Genomic DNA, 22,691 nt, shown 5'->3' on the forward strand with positions numbered 1-22,691 from the left:
CCTGACCTAGCAGACAAGCACTGGAGTCCAGAGACCCAGGTCCCTGCTTCTGTTCTTCACCAGTTGCTGTGAGATCCGCTGTGTGGAGCAAAACCCCTCTAAGCCTCAGAGCCCTGCTGGGGGAAATCTAATCTCAGGCTCTCTGTACCTTACAGGAGCATGTAGGGATAGAAAAGCTAAAGGAGCACAGAGGTACTTTAGGGGGAAAGTACTATTTAAACACAAGCCCCACTATGCCTCATACGTGTTCTACAGTTAGTACTGGCTGGTGAGCTCTCAGCAAGGGGAAGCCAGCTCTAGGATCATTTGATGCAATGAAGCTACACCTTCCATCTGTATCAGAATCCCCTGGAGGGCTTGTTAAAAGGCATCTTTGCTGGGCCCCACCCAGGACTTTCTGATTCAGTAGGTCTGAGGTGGGGCCTAGAATCCAGAATCTGAGAATTCGCATTTGCATTTCTAATACGTTCTCTGATTAGGCTGTTAGTCCCAGGACCACAATGCAAGAGACATGGGCTTCTCCACTGGCTCAGCAATAAAGAATCCACCTGCAAGTCTGGAGCTGCAGGAGACATGGGTCGATCCCTGGGTCGGGAAGATCCCCTGGAGGAAGGCATGGCAACACAGAATACTCCAGTATTCTTGCCTGGGAAATCCCATGGACAGAGGAGACTCGCGGGCTGCAGTCCATGGGGTCACAAAGAATAGGACACTACTGAGTGCCTGAACAACAAGAAGCACATCAGGTGATTCTGATGCTGTCTTTCAACCACGCTGCCTTAGGAGGAATTCTGGAGCTGAAAGACATACCAAGAGGTCTAGGGAAAACTACCAGTGTGGGGGGCCACGGTCTGGCCAGATGTGAGGAGCAGTGTCTCCCAGAAGCTGATAAAATTAAGGCAGGAAATACTTGACTTAATCCACTGCTACCACAAAGCACTCCTGAGCCCCAAATACTTCCTCTTCAGCAGGGAAAGTCTTACAGTCTTCAGAAACTCACTTACCCACCCTCCTCCACAGGGCTCAACCCAGGGCCAATTTCTCAAATTTCCCGCTCTTCCCTCACCCAAAAAAACCTCTCAGGAGACTTCAGAATCCACCTGAATCCCTTAGCCTTTCCACTGCCCCTCACCCCATCAGCCAAGTGGAACTGAGAAGCCAGTGAAAGAGAAATTTCCCAGTATCCCAAAGTTAGACAGACAAGCAGGGTAGTGAGCTGACCTGGGGTAAGGAAGAAACAAAGGGCGCCACCTGGAACTGAGGGTGGTATGAAAACCTGGGGACATCACAGGCCAAAGTGCTCTTGCTTTAACTGCCCTCGAAGCTAGCAGGGGGCTGCATTAACAACCCTCATCTTGCAAAAGATAAGTGTAAAGTCTGGATCAAACAACATGAGGGTTCTCACATCCCAGTTTCCTGTGTGTGTGTGTGCTCAGTCACATCCAACTATTTGAGCCCCATCTGCCAGGCTCCTCTGTCTGTGGGATTCTCCAGGCAAGAATACTGGAGTGGATTGCCAGGTCTTCCTCCTCCAGGGAATCTTCCCAACCTATGGATCAAACCCACATCTCTTATACCTGCTGCATTGACAGGTGGGTTCTTTAGCACTAGCGCCACCTGGGAAGCCCTTGGGAAGCCTGAGATGTCCCCAAAGGACATCTTCCCTTGGACTTGAAAATAACCTTGTCACCTCGCTTTAAGCCTGTCCACTGTTCCAAGCCTGAAACAAGACTGTCCACTGTTAAGAGCGTCCACTGTTCCAAGTCTGAAACAAGAGCGCCCTCTAGTGAAACATATAGATAGGGGTTTCCAAACAGCCTGAAGGCGGGGCTTGCTAGCTTTCCTGTGCCTGGCTGGGTACATGAGGACACTGACGAATCCCTTCTCAGAACAGTGTTTTACACGCATAAAATAAAAGGCAGAGGGTTACCAAAGAAGCCAATGACATTAAGAGAAGATTATCAAAACATTTAAACAGATTTGTAATACAGTACTTATGCTTCTTCACTAATGTGTTTAATAATAAGAGCTAGCAGCTACTATAATTTCCAAGTAGTGATGAGCATAAACAGCATTCTGAGCTATCTGCCACAACTGTAACATGATAGGAAGCCATCTGCGATTGCCATTGACAACCAGGCCACAGGTAGGACTCATCCTTACATTCATATGCTGCGTTTCTGCTGGAGGTTAGTGAAAACAAAGATGTGATTATTTTTTCTCATCCAAGTTAATGGATCGCTTAATTCCTACTTGTGGATTCCAGGTTAAGAAACTGTCCTTAGATGAAAACTGCCACAATGCACCAACCAAAGAACCCCCACAAGGATGGAGAAGAGGGAGTTCCCAGAGCAGGGAGTTGTGCCACTAGTCCCACAGGTCCTCAAGCTGGCTGTCATCCAAGCCATCCTGCTGGAAACCCATGGAAACCCAAGATGGTGACCCCACCAGCATCAACTCCCTCTGAACCTGCCACCTGTGCACAGAATGGCCTCTCCACCTCCCCACCCCAAGGAAACCTGGCTCTTAGGATCCAGAGCAGGAAGCTCTATATGAGGTATCAACATCAAAGCTGCAAGTTCTCGCCCAGCCCTGCTGACACTGAGGTGCTGGGTGCCTGCTCAGCTGACATTAAAACAGCCCATTTTCATTGTTCCTTGGATGACCCTTCTCTCAACCCAGATGTTCTGCTCCTGCACTCGAGCTGCAGAGTCCTCCTGGAGAAAACTGGGTGACTGAACAGATTAGTACTGGAAGAATGCAAGGAGATGTTTCAGGGGGAACCCCCTCAGCGCTGGCCACCAACCAGAAGGTTGAAGAAGAGTTACACTGTCCAACATAGCAGTAGCTGTTTCCACTGCAATTCAAATTTGTTAAATGTAGAAATTCCCCAGTCCTAGCTCTTCAGCCGCACTATCCATATTTCATCTGCTCAGGAGACACCTGGAGCTGGTGGCTGCCATGATGAACAGAGCGGATATAGAATATCTGTTATCACAGCATGTTCCACTGGAAAGCACTGGAACAGTCTAGACTTATCTCCTTCTCCCATTTCCCGCAGCACTTACTCCTCTTGTTATTATCCTTCTCAGTCTACCATCAAGCCCTTTGATCCTCAGCAGCTGTCATCACCTTGTAAGTCATCCATTTCCCTTTCTCTCAGTGCCTTCAATGCGCCCTCTCACAACCAACCTTCATCTTGGCACCTGAAGGTGCCCAGCCTTAGGCAGAGAGGAAGGGGAGGAGGGGAAAGCGTGGGAGCGGGGCCCTTCCCTTGGCTCCACAAGGCCCTTCACCCCTCCTTCCTTAACACTCTTAACCACTTCCTTCCCATCCCTTCTCCAGTGGCCTCATTTCCCTGGAATCCTCTGAAACAATGAGGCACTCTGGGGCCACCAGTCCTTTCATGACAATTTCTCCTGCCTTAGCTACCAGGAAAACCAGCCACTCCTCCTGTTGCTCTGATGATTCCTGCCATCTCCTTACATTCTTCCTCCTGTCTATTTCCAGGTTGATGTCCCCCAAGGCCTTTTTCTAAGTCCTAATTCTTCCCCACCTACACAGTTAGCCTGAATCATCTCATCTACTCCCATGTTTATATCTACTACTTTGATACTAAAGATATCGAAGTCCGCCTCCAGCCCAGACTCCCCTGAAGAGCTCCAGAATATTCCACCCAACTGCCTCCTAGACATCTTAGTCTGATGAGCCTAGAAGTACCTTAAACTCAAGTAAAATAATCTTCCTCCTTAAAATATGCTCCTTCCTTCTGAGTTCCCTCTCCATGAGGGGCACTCAATCCCCCAATCGCACCATGGCTAACCAGACCAATATCCTGGGGCCTCAGAAGACTTCATCCTCTCCCTGGCTCCTATAGCATCTTATTTATAATAAACACTAGTAATTTAACAATCATTAATTTAAATTCAAATAAAGCATGATCTTAATTATCTTCATCTCCTGAAATGATGAAAAGACAAGACTGCCACCTAGTGGCTAAACACAGATTAAACAATTAGATACAGAATTATTAAAAGTATAGGGAACTTTCAGGAAAATGTGCCTTAGGTCGCCTAGGAAAGTCAGACATAGATCCGGAGAGGAGGTAGCACCTTTGAGCTAATTTGCGGGGGAGGACACAGACTCTTCCAGGCCCAAGTAGAGAAGCTGGTGTGTATTTGCGGTGGGGGGCGGGGGAGGGGAGGTGGAAGCGGCAAGAATGGAAGCAGGTGGGGCTTTGAAAGTAAAGTAATGGGAGCTGAAGTCTAAGTGATGGGAAATGAGGTCAAAGAGACAGGCAAATGTCAGACTGTGAACAGTCTGGAATGCCCATAAGGGAGGAGTTTGGTCTTTATCCTGCATGAGAATTTGAAGCAGTGGAGGGAATTCTGATCAGATTTGCTTTCTTTAGAAAGGTATTCTGGAGACTGGACAGAAGGCAGACTGGGTGGGAGGTAGGGCTGATCGGGGATGGTGGGGTGGGCAGGGGGGGGAGACAAGAAAGAAAGTACTAGTCCCAGCAATGGAGGCTGAGACCCTGACTAGGACAGGGGTGGTGGGGACAGAGAGGAACGTCCAATGTGCAAGCATTTTGAGAATTTGGATCCTCAGAACTTCTGAACTGATTGGTACCGGGGGTTAGGCAGAGGAGGGGATCCAGGAAGCTGGCAGGAATTTTGGCTTCGGCACTAAGAAAAGAAGTAGAGGAGGAAGGAGAAGAGCAGGTTGGAAGGAGGAGCATGGAACTGAGGAGGCTGACCAAAGATATCTCCTCAGGCCTACAGTCAGAGCTACAGATGGGGAATGCCAGGATCTCTGAGACAGGCAGGGCAAAGGAGCCCAAGGAAAAATAGCCAGAGAAGGAGGATAACCAGGAGACATGTAAGGCATGGGACTCAAAGGAGAAACAGACATCTAAAAGGAGGGGTGTCAGCAAAGGTAAGTCCACTGACAGACAGACACTCTGCATGGGCTGACTTCAGAAGTCAGCAAGGCACAACCTGACCCCAAGAACCCACGGTATACTTGGAAGATAAGATGTGAAATTAACAAGAGGCAGTAAAGTGGTTAAAAATAATAACAGCAGCAGTAATAATACCAGAAATATAGAATATACTGCTTACCATGTGTCAGGACCTTTACATATGTGAGCTCACTGACCCCTCACAACACACCTACCAATCCCCATTTTACAAATGAGAAAATATGCATATTTTTAAAAATTTTTTATTTTTTCAGTGGGTTTTGTCATACATTGATATGAATCAGTCATAGAGTTACACGTATTTCCCATGTTTTTAAATGTTGAGGTAATGATGAAGTGCAAATGATTTTGCATGATATCTGAGCAGTTGAAACAAGCAGGAAGTATCTGATTTATATTAATGACAACATGCCAAGGAGTACAAATGCAACCCAAGGACTGTGGGCTGCTGTGATTCAGAATTGAAGGAAATACTACATTTCAGTTGGAGTTAATGCAAATAAAGATGCGATTCTCCCCCCACCCCAACTCCCCGTATCCAGTATCATGGACCCCATAAGTCTAGTGAACTTTGTGCAGGTTCAATCAGCTCAACATCACCCTATGAAACTCTTAACGAGTGCTTAGTCCATGGAAAGCGCACAATAAATGTTAGCTTGTAAGATGTCTAACAGAATATGGGCAATGTGCAGTGTGTGGATATACAGTCTTTCATTCAGTCCAGAAATATGAAGAAGAAGAGAATAATTCCTGTCCTTGGTGTGACGGGCATGTAAACAGACACTTAAACCAAACCACTAACATAGCAAAAGAAAATAAGGGATTTTTTTTTTTATGACCTTGGAGTAAGGAAGGGCTTTCTAGTCATGACTCAAAATTCAGAAGCCATGAAATAATAGATACATTACACAGAAATATAAACATCATACATGGCAAAAATAAATCATGAGTAAAGCCACCCTGGTGGCTCAGATGGTAAAGAATCTGCCTGCAATGCAAGAGATCTGGGCTCAATCCCTGGGTTGGGAAGATCCCCTAGAAAAGGACATGGCAACCCACTCCAGTATTCTTGTCTGGAGAATCCCCATGAACAGAGGAGCCTGGTGGGCTACAGACCATAGGTCACAAAGAGTCAGACATGAATGAGTGACTAATACTTTCACTTTAAAGTTATAAAACAGATGACAAAAGGGGGGGAAATATCTGCAGGTGTATTACAAAAGACTAAAGAACTCCCAGGATTCAATTTTGTATTTAAAAAAAAATCAACAAGAGAAGAATGAGCACATGAGAGGAGCACATAATTCAAGGACAAGGAAATCGAATGCCAATTTAAGCATGTATAAAGAGGCTCAGCCTGACTCAAAGTAAGAGAAATTCAAATTAAAAGTGAATCAATATACCATTAGTTTTACCCATCAGATGGGAAAAAAAGTGGAAAGTTTGGAAATATACTCCTTTGGTGAGACTGTGTGGAAACAGACACTCTTCCACATTGTTAAGAAACATTTAAATTGATAGAACTTTTAGGGGTTTGGAACTATCCATCAAATTTATAAACACATATACTCTCTAATTCAGCAGTTCCACTTAGGGGGATTTATCCTTTAGATACCCTTGCACACCTGGAAAATGGTATTAGAGGTTCATGGTCATTCAGCACAGTGTTATTTATATTAGCAAGAGGCTAGAAACAAACTAAATGTCTACCAAGAGGAGATGGAATAAATAAATTAGAGTGTTGTAGTCTTGTGTCTAAAAGCCACACAAGTTGAGTTCAAATCCTGGGTTGGCTACTTACTATCTGAATACCAGTTTCCTCATCTGCAAAACAGAGGTGACAATAACACCTACCTGAAGGACTGTGGTGGGGATTCAATGGGTTAATGTTACGTGAAGAGCTTGAAACAGTCTGGCGCCTGTAAACATTCATTTGTGTGATTATTCAATTTACACCTGGCTCCTCCCACAACATTATGAATTCTATGAGGGGAGGGGTAGGATGGGGCCTGATTTTCACTCATCAGGGCATCCCAATGGCCAGCATAGAGCCTGGTTAGAAAGAAGGCACATATAAATATGCTGCTATGGTTTGAATGTCTGTGCCACTGAAAATTCATGTGGTAAAATTCCAACCCCCCGTGAAGGTATTGGGGGCTGGGACCTTTGGGAGGTGCTTAGGCCATGAGGGTGGAGCCTGGGAAGTCTGAGATAAAGTCACCAGCACGGTCACCTTCTTGTGAGGCCCCTCTTCCTGGTTCATAGCTGGCCCCTTCTTTTATAAGACACACCAAAAGGATCCCTCATCCCATCCACCACGTGAGGCCACAAAAAGAAAGGGCCAGCTGTGAACCAGGAAAAGGGACCTCACAAGAAGGTGACCGTGCTGGTGACTTTATCTCAGACTTCCCAGCCTCCAGAACTGCGAGCAATAAATTTCTCTTGTTTGTAAGCTACCCAGTCAGTAGTATTTGCTTGTGGCAGTCCAAATGGATGAAGACATATGTGTTAGATGCATGGATGAAACAGATGCGGGGATAGAGATGATTCCCAGGTTCTAGCTGGAGTGACTGAGTGGTGCCATCTGTCAAAAACCACAGGAAGAGAAGCAGGGCTGATGGGAAGATGAGTGCACGCGGGTAGGCTAAGCTGTGGTGTGCTTGACACATTCAGGAAGAGATGCTGGAGTGAACTACATGAAAAGGAATCTCCTAAGATTAAGGGCTGCCGAGGGCAACACCATGGCCATCACAGCACGGGCTGGTAGCTAAATTGTGTAAGCATGTGAGACCACAACAGGACTAGCAGAGCAAGAGGTGAGCCCAGAACAGAACTCTGGGGAAATCAATATCTCAGAGGACAGGGGAAAGAGAACTCCTGCAAGAGACTTGGGAAGGCATGAATGGTGAGATGGGGATGGAATGGGGGGTAGAGACTGGAACCCCTGAGAGTAGAATATTCCAAAAGGGAGTGGTCAACAACATCCAGTATAGCAAAGAGTGCAGGCAGGATAAAGCCTGACAGACAGTCACCACATTTGGTCACATAGTTGCTGGAAATCTTTAGAAGAGCTGTTTCCATAAAGAGGTGGGCAGTGAGGTAGATGTCTGATGGCAATGTTCTGATGAATGAAAATAACTGAGAGGAGGGCTCATCAGATGTAAACAAGTGTCACTCAAAGTTATGTCCTATTTATGACATGATTTCAAGTGGTAAATAGACAAATATTTCTTTAGCTTAAAAGTGATTTATTTAAAGTGTATTAAAATAGGACTTTCCTGGTGATCCAGTGGTTAAGAATCCACCTGCCAATGCAGGGGACATGGTGTCAATCCCTGGTCTGGGAAGACTCCACACACTGTGGAGCAACTAAGCCTATGTGCTGCAACTACTGAACCTGCAATCAAGAGTCCATAGCTACAAGTACTGAAGTCTGTGCACCCTAGAGAATGTGTTCCACAACAAGAGAAGCCACCTCAATTTGAAGCCTGCACACTGCAACTAGTGAAAGCCCAGGCACAGGAAGTGAAGACTCACCACAGCCAAAAATAAATAAAATTTTAAAAGGTGTATTAAAATAGATAATCAGTGTACTGAATCCAGGATTTCACAGAGTATCAAGCTTCTCTTAAAAGCTAATATATCTTAGGAAAAAAATCAATAGGTTTAATAATACATACATAATAATACAGGTGAATGCATGGATAAGGCAAAAAATATTATATCCTAAGAACTGAAATTTAGGAAATATTGTTTGGAGTACTTTATGATGTGAGGGGAGTATAAAAGATATAGTTGTGTGGAGTTAAAGTTTTTTAGACTAGGGAAGACTTTAGTATCCTGAAAAGCCAGTAGTGAAGCACTGAAAATCCAAGCACTGATAAACAAGTGACCAATTGAGGGATAGAGGTTCCACAGGAGGTGGACGGGATGCAATGGAACGACAACAGGGTGTGACTGGCCATGGCTACGAGCAGGAGGAACACCACTCCCTCCAAGATCAGAAGGAGGAACATAAGGATGGGTGTGGGTAGAGTGGAGAGAAGTGTTTGAGGGAATCCCCACCCGAAAATCTCCTATTTTCCCAGTCATTTGTTGGGAGAATATCTACTGAGAGTGGAAAGGACTGGAAGTTTGAATAGACTGGACAGGAAGTTTGGGGAGGGAAGCAAAGCTTTGTCACAAGATTTCTGAGGGCAGTGTGTAGAGACGTTGGTGAAAGACACAGAGTGAGTGAGTGATGGTGCTGACAGCACCATTATAATAGAGATCATGGAATTTCACTGGCCCAAATCTGAAAGAGTTGAGAAGTTTCCTCACAAGACTAACAGTAGGCACTGGGATTGGACACTAATCTGAGTACAAGGGACAAGGGAGTGAGACATGCTCAGGAACTGGTAAAGTTCCAGTAACTGGTCATGGTGGTACAAGCTGATTTGGAGCAAAGGGGAGGTTGGAAGAAGCACAGATTTGGGTCAAAGAAAAGGACATAAACGCTTATGATCTCGGAAGAGTTTTAGGGGAAAGCAAGGTCCTGAAGGGGGCGCAGAAGTCACTACAATTAACAAGCTCACACATTGAGAAGCTGGGGGTGGGATGAGCAGTCCTCACCGGAAGGTTGTCAGGATGCTGGCTAGAGCTGTACTGAAAATAGTGAGAGAGCCATGGGCCAAAGATACCTAGGAATGCAGGGGAACTGACCAAGAGGTTCGAATGGTGGTGGTAATCAAAGAAAGAGGTAAAGAGGATGGTAAAGAAAAAAGCACCCACACATAAGGCAGAGACAAAATAATGGTCTGGTAGAGACAGTGGAGAGATGGGTGGCATATGGGGCTGAGCAGAGACAACAGCCTCAGTTAGAGGGTTTCAGGCAAGAGATGGGAGGACTTTGTGTTTTGTGAAGAGCTGAGGGTGGGGTTATAAAGCATGCCATTCCACAGTTTCAGAGCTGACAGGAAAGGAAACAGCAACAAAGAGTGTGGCTGGAGGAAGGAGGAAGAGAAAAGCAGTGTGGACAGGGGAGGTCATGTTTACTACGAAGGTGCCAAATGGCTGTAGCTGTGAGGAGAGAGAGATTCCCATTAAGCAGGACCTTGCCTTTCAGGGACACAGGGCTCCTTGGCATGGGGGGTACTGGAGAGGAGAGCTAGTCCGGCCTTGGGTAAAAACTTCTGAACCAATTATTTCTAGAAAATTACAAGACTTCCATTAGGGAAGAGAAGCCCCAAACTCTCAGCTTTTTGGTTTCCAGGAAATCCTCTTCCCCCTGTTCACTCCAGTTCCACGGTCACTCTGCAAGGCCTACATCAGGCTCGGTGGAAGGTGAAACATCAAGAAATCCAGATGTTTTCCCCAAATGCTCATGATTTCCCCCAACTGAACAGCAGATGGCAGCAAAGAGCCAGAAAGGAAGCCGAGAGCACCCAAGAACCCAGAAACGGAAAAGCAGGGAAGGTAGAAAGACTTCAGAAATCCGATACTCTCAGTTGTGTCTGTCCTCTCAGACAGGCACTCCTTGCGGAAGGACTGGGCCTGTCTGGTTCGTCTCTGATTCCCTGGCACAAATCCTCTGCACACAGTAGGTGTTGAACAAACACAGGCATACCTTGGAGTTACTGCAGGTTCGGTTCAAGACCATTGCCATAAGGCAAGTTATAAGAATTTTTTGGTTTCTCAGCACATATCAAGGTAATGTTTATACTATACTGAAGAAGAACTAAAGAGCTTCTTGTTCAAAGTGAAAGAAGAGTGAAAAAGTTGGCTTAAAACTCAACATTCAGAAAACTAAGATCATGGCATCTGGTCCCATCACTTCATGGCAAATAGATGGGGAAACAGTGGAAACAGTGACAGACTTTATTTTGGGCGGCTCCAAAATCACTGCAGATGGTGACTGCAACCATGAAATTAAAAGGCGCTTACTCCTTGGAAAAAAAGCTATGACCAACCTAGACAGCATATTAAAAAGCAGAGACATTACTTTGCCAACAAATGTCCATCTAGTCAAAGCTATGGTTTTCCCAGTAGTCATGTATGGATGTGAGAGTTGGACTATAAAGAAAGCTGAGTGCTAAAGAATTGATGCTTTTGAACTGTGGTGTTGGAGAAGACTCTTGAGAGTCCCTTGGACTGTAAGGAGATCCAACCAGTCCATCCTAAAGGAAATCAGTCCTGAATATTCACTGGAAGGACTGATGCTGAAGCTGAAACTCCAATATTTTGGCCACCTGATGTGAAGAACTGACACACTGGAAAAGACCCTGATGCTGGGAAAGATTTTGGCGGGAGGAGAAGGGGACAACAGAGGATGAGATGGGTAGATGGCATCACCGACTCAATAGATGTGAGTTTGAGTAAACTCTGGGGAGTTGGTGATGGCCAGGGAGGCCTGGCATGCTGTAGTCCACGGGGTTGCAAAGAGTCAGACATGACTGAGCAACTGAACTGAACTAATACTGCAGTCTATTAAGTGTGCAATAGCATTATGGCTAAAAAAATAAACAAATAAACTATTTTCTAACAAAGATATATACATTGCTTTTATGTTTTACACAAAACATGCCTAGCATAGCATCCTGCACACAGAAAACACTCAATGAAAAGTAGGCATTGATGGTTATACTGTGGTTGTTATTACTGTTACTATTATTACAGCCTCTTTTCAAGGCCAGGCACCAGAGGAGAAGGGAAAGACTCAGGGACAGTGTGTGTATGCACAAATTGGATCTAACAGAGTGTGTATGTATAAATTTGAATCCCTTTCTTAGCTTGCTTCCCCCAAGCAGTGCAGCTATAGATTCAATAGAAGGCTGCAGTGGAGTCAGCCACTTCTAGAAAGTATAGCTTCCCAGATAGGATTTTTTGAAGAGGTGGGGAAGGTAAAGGTTGCTATCAGACCACTCTGACTCAGCCAACCAACAGACTTTTATAATGCCTCAGAATACAAATAGTTTTAACTAATATCCATGCACATTTGGTCAGAACTTGCATCCCACACCTCAGGAACCATGAGCAGTGGGGGTCTGGAGGCCTGGGACAACTTCCTGTCTGGTTCCCTTCAGAATGACTGTATCTCTGAGACTTACATATTATTAGGAAGCTCTTCCCTGAGAAATGGCATAGGTCACCTGGATATGGAAAGTCAGACTTCTCTTTAAGCTCAGTCAGGAAAAGGGGTGTGTTTAGAGCAAATTAAAAAGAACTGCTCTTTGACAATGTGAGCCCCCATGTGGCAGCACAGGTAAAAACAGCCTCAAAGAATAGAGCCACAAGACTCCTAATTGACAGAAAGCAGGGAGAGAAGTTTCCATCCTCCTACATGACCCCCAGTTGATGGGTCCTTAAGGCTCCCTCGTGCTGGAAGTTCTTAAAAATTTGCTAGAATTTCTGAGTTAGAGGAAGCACAACTTCCAAACCATCTCCCAACAGGCTTTAGGGTCCATGTGGCTTCAAGGAATTTTTAATGTGATAGAAATGAAACCCCTGCTGCCCTGGGTGAGGTTAGTCTCCCAGCAAAGTCCCAGGAACCAAGATAGAGAGGCTGGTGGCTCAGACTAAAAGAGGTTGACTTCCAGGCATGGGGCCTTTCGGGAAGCTCAGAACATTAAGAAGGGGGGCGGGTGTCTTACAACTAGTGTAGAATGAGTGAATTCCCCTTTCCTTTTGTCTACTACCGAACAGAAGGAGGGGATTATTTAAGGGTCGTTGTGAGGTCACAAACAGATCAGCCTCTCGACCAGGTTGGTGGTCTCTCCCTTTGATCAAATGAAGGTTTCCATGCTCTGTTTTACATGAAGGTCGCTGCTCCTTCACCAGCCTTTTCCCTTAATCCCATAATCCCAAGTTCCTGGACATCTTGCCCCTTTCAGTATCTTTTCTGGTTCAGAGAGGATAGATATAATGAGCAAAAGCACAAGGTCCCTCTACCCTCTGCTGCACACTGAGGCAGGGAGAAGGCAAGAGCAGAAGTGAATGACAGAGTGTGGGTAAACTCTGTCCATGCAAACCCAAGGCCACCATGGACAAACAGCCTGAGGCCTCAGCCCTGGGACGGGCTGTCAGTGGCCCTGAGCTCATGCACACAAAGGATGAGAAACCACCAGGCTCTTTGCAGGCCTCATCCATGGCCATTTTCCCACTGCCTGGTGTCTGGCATGAAACATGCTGCAGAGACTCGGTCAGGGAGCACCTCAGGTTTCTGATAAGACACCCAAGAGGTTGTGACTCCCCCCCCCCCAAACAGAAGAGAAGGTAGGTGTGGAGCTGGCACAGGGATGGGGTTTGCTGGCCTTACCTCCTTTCCAAAGCAGGTAGATTGGCACCACGTAGAGCATAACATGCTGAATGTAGTAAATCTCCAATTCAAAGGGGAGCTGTAAGGACAGGAGGGAGAGGTGTTTCAGAGCAGGAAGCACTCATTCTAAGGGATTCTCCAGGTGAATGCCTGACCTCTCATGGACCCACAGCTTAGCAACCCCACACACAAGCAGTTCAACTCCCTTCACAATTAGAGAAGAAAGAATGAAATGACTATACCTATGACCTAGGCCGGTCTGCCAAAGTGCATTTTGTAGAGATAGTACTTGAAAAATGCTCCACTCAGACAGTGTGGTTAAAAATTTAAGAAAGGTTAAATACAATCTATCTCCTCCTCCCTTGGAAATTCACCGTGTAGGTTAGTGGTAGATTAAGGACCTACAAGTAAGAAGATTGCTTAACATTGTTTATTTGGCATTTCCTAAACTTGTTTAGCCAGTGCATTTGTTTAAAAAAAAAAAAAAAGCACTTAGTGTTCTGCAGAATATACTTGAAGAAACACAGCCTTACATCACTTCCTGCTCCTACTGAGTAGCTGGTGGACTACTTAAAAGTTTATGTCTCACTGAACAAGAAGAACATACAGGGTAGGATTTATTATTCCCAGTTTCCAGATTTAAAGGTACTGATTGCCAAGTCTGGTTAAGTCTCGATCCAAGAATAAAGAGTTTCTCCACTGGATACTTGGGGTCAGTCCAGGGTTAGCCCTAATTTTGGGCAAAGACTAACTAAGCGGCTGGGCCAATTCTGGCATGGCTTGCCAAAAAAGAGTATCCCCACCCTCCTTCCAACCAACACGCTCATTCATTCACTCCTGCTTCCCATTTCACTCAAAATCGAAGCTCTAAATTACCAAAGTGGAGTGTGTTTCAACCTGGCACGGGGACCGTGCTTCAGCGCTTGGCAGCGGGCGGAGAGGGGAAACAGCTGGGCAGCTAACTCAATTCCGGGAAAAGAACTGCAGCCGCTGGCGAGAGGCATGGCCTCCAGGGCTTACACAGCCCTACACACACAGACACACACAGACACACACACCCCCCACCAAGGGGAAGCCCAAGGAAACAATGATACCCAGTGCAACGATCAGCTGCCTCCCTACGAGCGAGCACAGAACCAAGCCTGTGAGCTCATGAGAGGACCCAGTTCTGGGCTCCCCTCGCCCAGGAACCCAAGGCCTTGTGCCAAGGAGTGAAACCAAAAGATGGCAGAGCTCCCAGAATGGGAGCTGGGAGTACTGTGGACCCTGGCTCTGGCTACTGAAAATAAAACCCACGCAGAAGGAAAATTTCCCACGGACCCAGATGATTATTTTGTACTCACAGAAGGAAATGTAAAATTCCAAGAAAAGAAACAAGGTTCCCAGTGGGTCTGCAGAATGGGGTCGTGTGGTTTCACAGTGAGTGAGCACCACCAGCAGGAGCTAACTTTGGAGGCCTGAGAGGTCCACGGGGGACCCTCAGAGCAATGTGGTCTGGGATCACCCTACTATGAATGAATTAACTGACTTGACTGTGGTCCCACAGAAAGCAGGCAAAAGTTTCAAGAAGGCTCGACTCTCTGGCTGCTAAGCCAAATCTTCAGGTATCTAAGGGACTAGAGGTCTTCCTGAAATGGGGTCTGGGACCACAGGTTGCTCGCCCACCGCAGGGAGCAGAAAACCAGGCAGAGGACGGGCAGCTCCTGGTCCCAGCTAGGTCTCCAGGCAGTACCCCTGCTTAACTCCCAGACTCAAGCATTATTTACCCACCTGGACTCACGGGGCCCTCTGACTTCCCCTCCCTCACACTCCTTCTGGAAAGCAGACTCCCCACCTGTACGTCCAGGGAGGCAGGTCAGCGCTGCGGCCCTAAGCACAGACTCTGGAGTCCGTCAAAGCCCTGTTCTCGATTTGATTCTGCTGCTTAATAGCTCCATGGCCTTGGGCAAGTCACTTAACCTCTCTACTCCACTTCTGGCACTGGTAAAACTGAAATGAGAGTGTTGTAAAAATAAATTTTCAAAAGATTTTACTAGAACAAACATTTGTAGAGTCCCTATTTTGTGCCAGGAACCATTAAGCAATTTGTTCACTATCAGTTCACCTATTAATTCACCTGCTGCTCCCATTAACTCCATTTTAGAGATGAGAAACTGAGGCACAGAGAAGTTAAGAGAACTTACTCAAGGGCACAAGACTATTTGGTGGCGCAGCCCAGATTCAAACCCAGGTGGGCTGGCTCTAAGTCTCCAGTCTTAGCTTGTAGACTCTTCTACCCCATGCCCTGCTCCTTCCCTCCCACAAAAATGCTAACACCTGGGACATGTGCAGTGTAAGGGAGATTTGCAGGGGCAAAGGGGGTGCGCAGTGGAAAGGAGACCCTGGTAACAAGTGGAGAGGTAACAGAAGCACATTAGGAACAGCAGGATCAGCAATTGTCCTTCACCTGGGGACTAGGCCCAGTCCCTCCCTGTTCACAGGATCCCCACCCTCATGACCTGCTCTGCCCCATGTGGCAACAGGCCCCACATCACACAGTGGCCAAGCTTGGCCTCCAAAACAGACCTCCCAGCTCCCACTGGAGCTCTGGAGACATGTCAGTCACAGATCTCAGCTGGGCTGGCCAGGAGACTGCTCCCATCAACAGTGTCTTTCCTGCCTGCTTCTCCTCCTATTCCAAGAGTTCTCTACCTCAGAAGGCCACAGAGAGTATTCAACTAGGTGTGGGCACCACTGACAGCCAAGGCCAGGGAGAGGAACAGAAGGGGATGAAAGAGAAGGAGCAACACAAGAAAACCATAAAGTGGCAGGAAGAAGAGAGCTGAAGGCAAGCAGGAAGCTAGCTACTAGTGGTCCTTTAATAACAGAATATTTAGAAAGTACTTGTGTGCCATGCCCTGTGTTAAATGCTTAACGTGTGTTATCTCACTTAATTATTGTAAGGTTCCTGTGAAGCAGGGACTATGGTCATCCCCATTAGACAGATATGGAAATTAAGGCACAGAGAAGTTAAATAACATCCAAAGAAGAAGAGGCAGGGCAGTGATGGGGATAAAGGACATACAGCAATTGAGCAGAAAAAAGCACTGAACCTGAGCCCAGGAACTCTGTCATGGAGTCTCCTCTTTCTGTTTTCCCCATTTGATAAACACTGTCTCTAAAACATCATACTTCCCCCAGAAGTTCTACTTGGCTAATTCATCTCTGCCCTCCAGAATGGACATCTGGAGCTCCACTCTAATGTACATATCTGGGCTCCTTTTTAGCTGGGGGATTCCCAGGGATTTAGACAAAATGTCCTACATCATTGCAGTTGAAAGCCAAAGGCAATAAAAACGTTTTCAGCTACATAGGTTATAACGTCCTTCTCATGTCCAAGTCAACACTTTTTTTCCCCTTTTTTAAAGAATTAAAAGAGCAGACAGGTAAAGTTCTCCAGGCTTCTGGAGTCAAATTGCCTGAAACATGAAGTGTGTGGGCTCCATACATGGAGAGATCTGGGGCCTCCTTCCTCCCGACCTGCTACCCTGACAGCCACATACCCACACTCTGCTGTGGAGACGACCTGCCCCCGTGTGCCCTACAGCCTGCCCCAGTGTGCCCTATGTCCCTGGTTACTTCTGCCACCATAAGAAGCCCAACACTCCCAGGTCACCAGCCAATGCATGAACTCTAATCCCCACATGGCTTTCTACAAATTCTCAAATCCAAGACCACCTTCCACCATTCCCCAGTGCTTGAAATCCCTCCCCTCTATCCTCTGGAACCCACTAACTATCATTTGCAAAGCCCCTCTATCTTCAAACTCTTCTCTGAGCAGTCAGTTCCTTCACCTTCTTACTTTGATGAAAACCTGGCCCCCTCTCTGAGAACATGGCTATCTCTACAGCCCCCTCAAGTGGTGGGTGCTTTCCCTCCCATGTCGCCTTGTAACCCTGAGCCAAGAGGACTCCTGTCTGCTCCCAGAACATTCTCTCTACCTTCTTTCTAACCACTCCCTGGATATGAACCTCATGTCATCAGACTCTCCCACCCTCTAGTGTTCTTGTTGTACTCATCCTATGGACCCTTCTTCTTACTGCTTTCCAACCTGCCTTTGTCAAAATTTCTGTGTTTTCAATATTTAGCAAACACCAGTCTCTAATGCTTTGACCTCCATTCCCCTCGAGTTTTCACCTCAGCCGTTTATTCCCATGGTCACACCCACCACTACCAACACCTGCAGCCCTTCTGTAAACTCCGTCATGCACTCCACTCTCCAACCAACACCACCAGTCTACCCAACTCACTCCACGCCCCTTCACATCCTCCAGCCTCACTGGGACCTACATCCACTGACCCTACCACTGTTTTATTGGCCCTCACAAGCTTATGTCCTCACCTCTTTACTTGCCCATCACTCCCTTCCATATGTTCTAAACCCTTTTCCTTACTTGCCGTGAAAAAACATATTCCTGGTTAAACTGAACTCTCTGCCTTCATGTTCCTCTGCTATGCAAGCAAGCATGGCTGGAAAAAAATGTAAAGCTATGCTGTTAACTCTTAAAATTCATAACTGCAAATTTTAAGCGGGCCCTTAATGCAACCTTATAATCCAACTACATTCCCAAGTCCATGCACTCTTATCTCTCCTGGATGATTCCAACCCTTATTTTCACAACTTCTGCATTCCTCAAACCTTTTCCCATCCTCCCTCTCAGCTAGCAGCATGACTCTCTATTTCACTGGGGAAAAGGGAGCAGCTGGAAGAGAACATCAACAAGCTCCCAGCTTCACATCACCCTCCTCCCTATACCATCCCATCACCACCTCCTCTGCCGCTGCCTTGCAGGAACCAGCCATGCTACTGGCTAAGGCTAGTCCCGGGTTCCCACACTAGATCCTTTCCCCTCTCACCTACTCAAGGACACACCAGCAATTGTCCCCGTTTCACTAGATCATTCCCATCAGAAAACAAACAAGCTATAAAATCTTCCAACTAAAGACAAAAACTTGATCCCATTGCCTCCTCCAGCTGTCACCCCCATATCTCTGCTTCCCTCGATAGCAAAACTCCTAAAATGGCTTGTGTCTCCTCACTGCCATCATTTCCCCTCCTCTGAATTATCCTTCCATCCACTCCAATCACAGTTTCACACCCACCACTCCCCTGAAATTGCTTTGATTGAGGTTATCAATGACCTCTATGTTCCTAATTCCTCTACATATTGAAGGCGCCCAGAACCACATCCTTGGCTCCTTTTTTCTCCCTACTCTCACTCACTGGATAACATTATCCAGGCTCCTGGCTCTAAACACTTATCTATTTACTGATGACTCCCAAATGAGTATTTCCAGCCTAGAGTCAGGCTATTAAGACTGAAATTCTAGGACTTCCCTGGTGACCAGAGGCTGACTCCATGTTCCCAATGCAGGGGGCCTGGGTTCAGTCCCTGCTCAGGGAACTAGATCCCACATGCCACAATGAAAGATCCTACATGCCACAACTAAGATCTGACAGAGCCAAAATAAAAATATGTTTTTAAAAAAGACTGAAATTCTAGCTCCATCACTTAGTTGCTATGCACCTTTGGGCCAATCACAATCTTGTAAAGCAGGAATGACAATAGTACCTACCTCATCAAGTTGTGATAAAATTTGGTGAAATAACGCATGGAGAGCTCCTGGTCCAGTGCTAGAATATGATATATATAGACTCAATAAATGCTAGCTGTTGTTACCATCCTCCTCTTCAACATCAATGCAGCCAGTGAGTGGTGAAGCCAGGATCTCAACTCTGACTCACAAGACTAATGCCAGGTCTCTCTGGGTCAAAAGTTGGAGCTCATTTCATCCCATTATTCCACCCTGGCAAGAGCCTCCAGCAAGAGATGGTGACCAACCTGGGCCAGCCCACAGCCCTAAGTCACAAATCACTATTTCATCAGATGACTGCTAGGATAACTTTAGCTTGCTAGCTCAATCCATTTTTTGGCCCATCTTTAAGAGACTTTCTCCTGGAGATGTCTTGATTTCTCAAAGAAATTTCAACACTGCTCTCCTCTTCTCACCCATGACAGTCCCATTCTTAACACTCAGCCAACCAATTGAAAAAAAAAGCCAACCATTTACTGAGACACTCCCAGGTGGCAGGTAATGTGCCCAGTTCTGGGTATGCAGCCATGATGAAGACACAGTCCCTGTCCTACAAGAGCTCACAGTGAAGTTGAGAAAGCTCACAGACAAACGGATAAGGTCAGCACAGCAGAGGAGCATGGAGGGAACTGTAGATTAAGCATTGGATTGGGTCTGATTTTTTTCTTGAAAAGTAAGGGATGGTCCTGGACGATGTGCAAGGGATACTGGTAGAGGCAAGGAGCCCAGTCAGCAGCTGGCGATAGCAATGTTGAAATGAAGCTTGAGGGACTTGCCTGGTGGTCCAGTGGTTAAGAATCTGCTGTGCAATGCAGGGGACATGGGTTCTATCCGTGATGGGGGAACTAAGATCCCACCTACCTCGGAGCGACTAAGCCCATGCGCCACAACTGCTGAAGCCCACACGCCACAACTAGAGAGTTTGGGTGCTGCAATGAAGATCCTATATGGCGTAAATAGGACCCAATGCAGACAACTAAATAAATATTAAAAAAAAAAAAATCAAACTTGGAGGCAGAGACAGCAAGAGAACATTGAATGGGAAGGTTTGAGAGAAGGTAAGGAAGTTGAATCACCAGAACTAAGTAACTGATGTGGATGGGGGTACACCAGAGTAAAAGGAGAGGTGAAAGAACTCCCAGGCTGATGGCCTAGGTGGCTGGTGGGATGTCGGGGCTTCTCTCTAAGTTGGGGACTACAATCAAGGAAGCAGGTTGGAGGAGGAGAGGCAGAAGAAAATAAAGTGAGACCAGGCTGAATTTGTGAACCCAGTAGGAAAACCTGGCGGAAATGCTCATCAATCAGTGCGAATGTGGGGTCTGGATCTCATGGAGGCTGGAGAAGATGAGAAGAATTGAAAGGCAAATGATATACACGTATATAAAATGCAAACACAAAAAAGGATGAAATTCTAAAAGGCAGTAGAAATGCTGATATTCTCTTTACACACCCCAATACAATACCTTATGCAGCCCACTCTATAGACCCCTGGTCCATGGTATTCTTTCAAGAATGAATGGGTGGCAAGAAATGGAAGTCGTAACTCCAGGGGAGTATCAATAGAATTGGGAGAGATCTGAACATAGTTACAGATGAAGGGAAGGAGCCAGTGGGGAGATGGAAGATGAGGAAGCAAGAAGGGCAGGAGGCACTGGATGGGGGACAGGTACTGGAAGCGGGCAGGAGGGCTGGGACCCAGAACACATGGAGATGAGGAGGGAAGGACAAGTTAAAGCGAGAACAGCTGTAAGAGGGAAGGACATGCTGGGAGTGGAGGCAGCTCATGACCAAGGGGGTCCCATTACCCGGCTAGGGACTTGTGTTACCAAAGGATCCATGGCTGCGGATAAAGTGCAGACTGAGGATGGGTGATTACAAAGAGAGGACCCTGCACTCAACTCAGCCCCAGACTGCAGCCTCGCCAAAGAAACCAGGAGATCAAATCAGATCACTGTATGGTCTTAGTGCCTGTGTCTCTCTCAAATTCATGTCCGATGGGATGGTAAGCGGAGGTGGAGCCTTTAGGAGGAGATTACGTCATGATGAAATCAGAGGCCGAGAGCGCCCTTACCCCTCCCACCCTGTGACCCAGAAGGGGATCCCCATTTGACCCTGCTGGTACCTGGATCTCAGATTTCCAGCCTCCAGAACTGTGAGAAATTTCTGAGGTTTAGAAGCCACACAGTTCATGGCATTTTCTTATAGGAGCCTGAACAGACTAAAACAATAGTCTCCCTTCAAGGGAAAAGGCTGCAGCCTCTGGCAATGTTCCAGCCAACCGAGCTGGGCTTTGGAACACTTTATCTTCATTAACTGACCACAGACTTCGACTGTGGCTACTGGTGTTGCAAATTCCTTGGGACTAAATACCATTTGTTAGAGGAGCCACAAAAGGAATGCCCACGACCTAAAATCAACTACAATGCATTCACAGAACAGAATACCATGCTGCCATGAAAAACAACAAGCTGCCCTAACAAACACTCAGACAAATCCAAATCTGGAACATTCTGCAAAATGACTGGCCCAAACTCATCAAAATGTCAATGTTATGAAGGAGAGAGTGGTGGTGGGGGGACTGTCTCTAGATTTTCAAAAAGTAAAATTAACAAAACCTGATGAGATATACAATCAAAACCAAACATGAAAGTCGACTTGATCCTGATTTTAAAAAGAAAAGTAAAAAAAGACATCCTTGGAATGAGTTGGGGAAATTTAATATAAACAAGATTATTAGATAAAGCAGTATTACAGAACTGCTGATAATTTTGTTGAGTGTGATTATGGTATTGTGGATATACAAGAGAATGTCTTTTTCCTCGAGAGCTGCAGGGTGAAGAATTTAGAACTGAAGAGTCAAAATGTCCACAATCTGGGGGGAAATGATTCAGCAAACATAAACAGAAAAACAAAGACAGTGAATAAGGAAAACTGGCAACTGTCGAATCTAGCTTGAGGGTATATAGTCGTTGATTATACTTTTGTTTCAACTCTTCAGGATGTTTGAAAATTTTTATAATAAAAAGTTTGTAAAAATTTTAAAAGTAAGTAAATTTAAAGAAGGTAAATCTATAGAACTCATATGGCAAAGTAACAAATACTTGCATATATGAACAAAGCTGTATACATAAAGATGTTCACTGCAACATTACTTGTAATAACAAGAAGTATCTAATATCAGAAAAGCTAACTGAATGTCCACTGGTAGAAGAGTCATCGAAAAAAGAAATACTCTGGAAGACTAACTCTGCAACCACTTACAAAAAAGGAGGTACAACCATTTACAGGCAAAACTGAGCAAATCTACTGAACAAAGCACAATCCTTTTTGTAGAAGAAAAGGGGCTGATAAGTTTTTGTACTTTTATGATTTTTTTTGACATGGACCATTTTAAAACTCTTTATTAAATCTGTTACAATACTGTTTCTGTTTTTTATGTTTTGGTTTTTTTGGCTGTGAGGCAAGTGGGATCTTGGCTTCCTGACTAGGGATCAAATCTGAGCTCTGTGCATTGGATAGGCGAGGTCTTAATCCCTGCACTGACTGCCAGGGAAGTTCCAGTCTTCATACTTTCAGATGTCTATCAATGAATACAAAAAGGACGGGGATGATATTTACCAAACTGATCAGGGGAACAGGACTGGGGAGGACAGGTTGGCATAGGGAAGGGGAGACTTAGACTTGGATTCTAGATATTTGTATATCTAGATTTTTATGTATTCATTTTGGATTTTTATGTATTCATTTATTAATCATGTAGCTAAAAGTTTAAAAAAAAAA

The 22,691-nt window shown here is 45.7% G+C and overlaps 1 protein-coding gene across 11 annotated transcripts in view; it reads right to left on the reverse strand.

Moving 5' to 3' along the window:
• Nucleotides 1-22,691, reverse strand: part of TMEM164 (transmembrane protein 164) — a 173,176-nt gene that overhangs the window by 17,309 nt on the left and 133,176 nt on the right. For all 11 annotated transcript variants that reach the window (XM_065915537.1, XM_065915536.1, XM_065915525.1 and 8 more), the window contains one exon: nucleotides 13,278-13,356. In XM_065915537.1, the coding sequence (XP_065771609.1) occupies nucleotides 13,278-13,356 (79 nt within the window). The remainder of the gene's footprint in view (nucleotides 1-13,277; nucleotides 13,357-22,691) is intronic.

The sequence above is a fragment of the Muntiacus reevesi genome, chromosome X (genome assembly GCF_963930625.1).
Source record: "Muntiacus reevesi chromosome X, mMunRee1.1, whole genome shotgun sequence".
NCBI classification, from domain to species: Eukaryota; Metazoa; Chordata; class Mammalia; order Artiodactyla; family Cervidae; genus Muntiacus; species Muntiacus reevesi.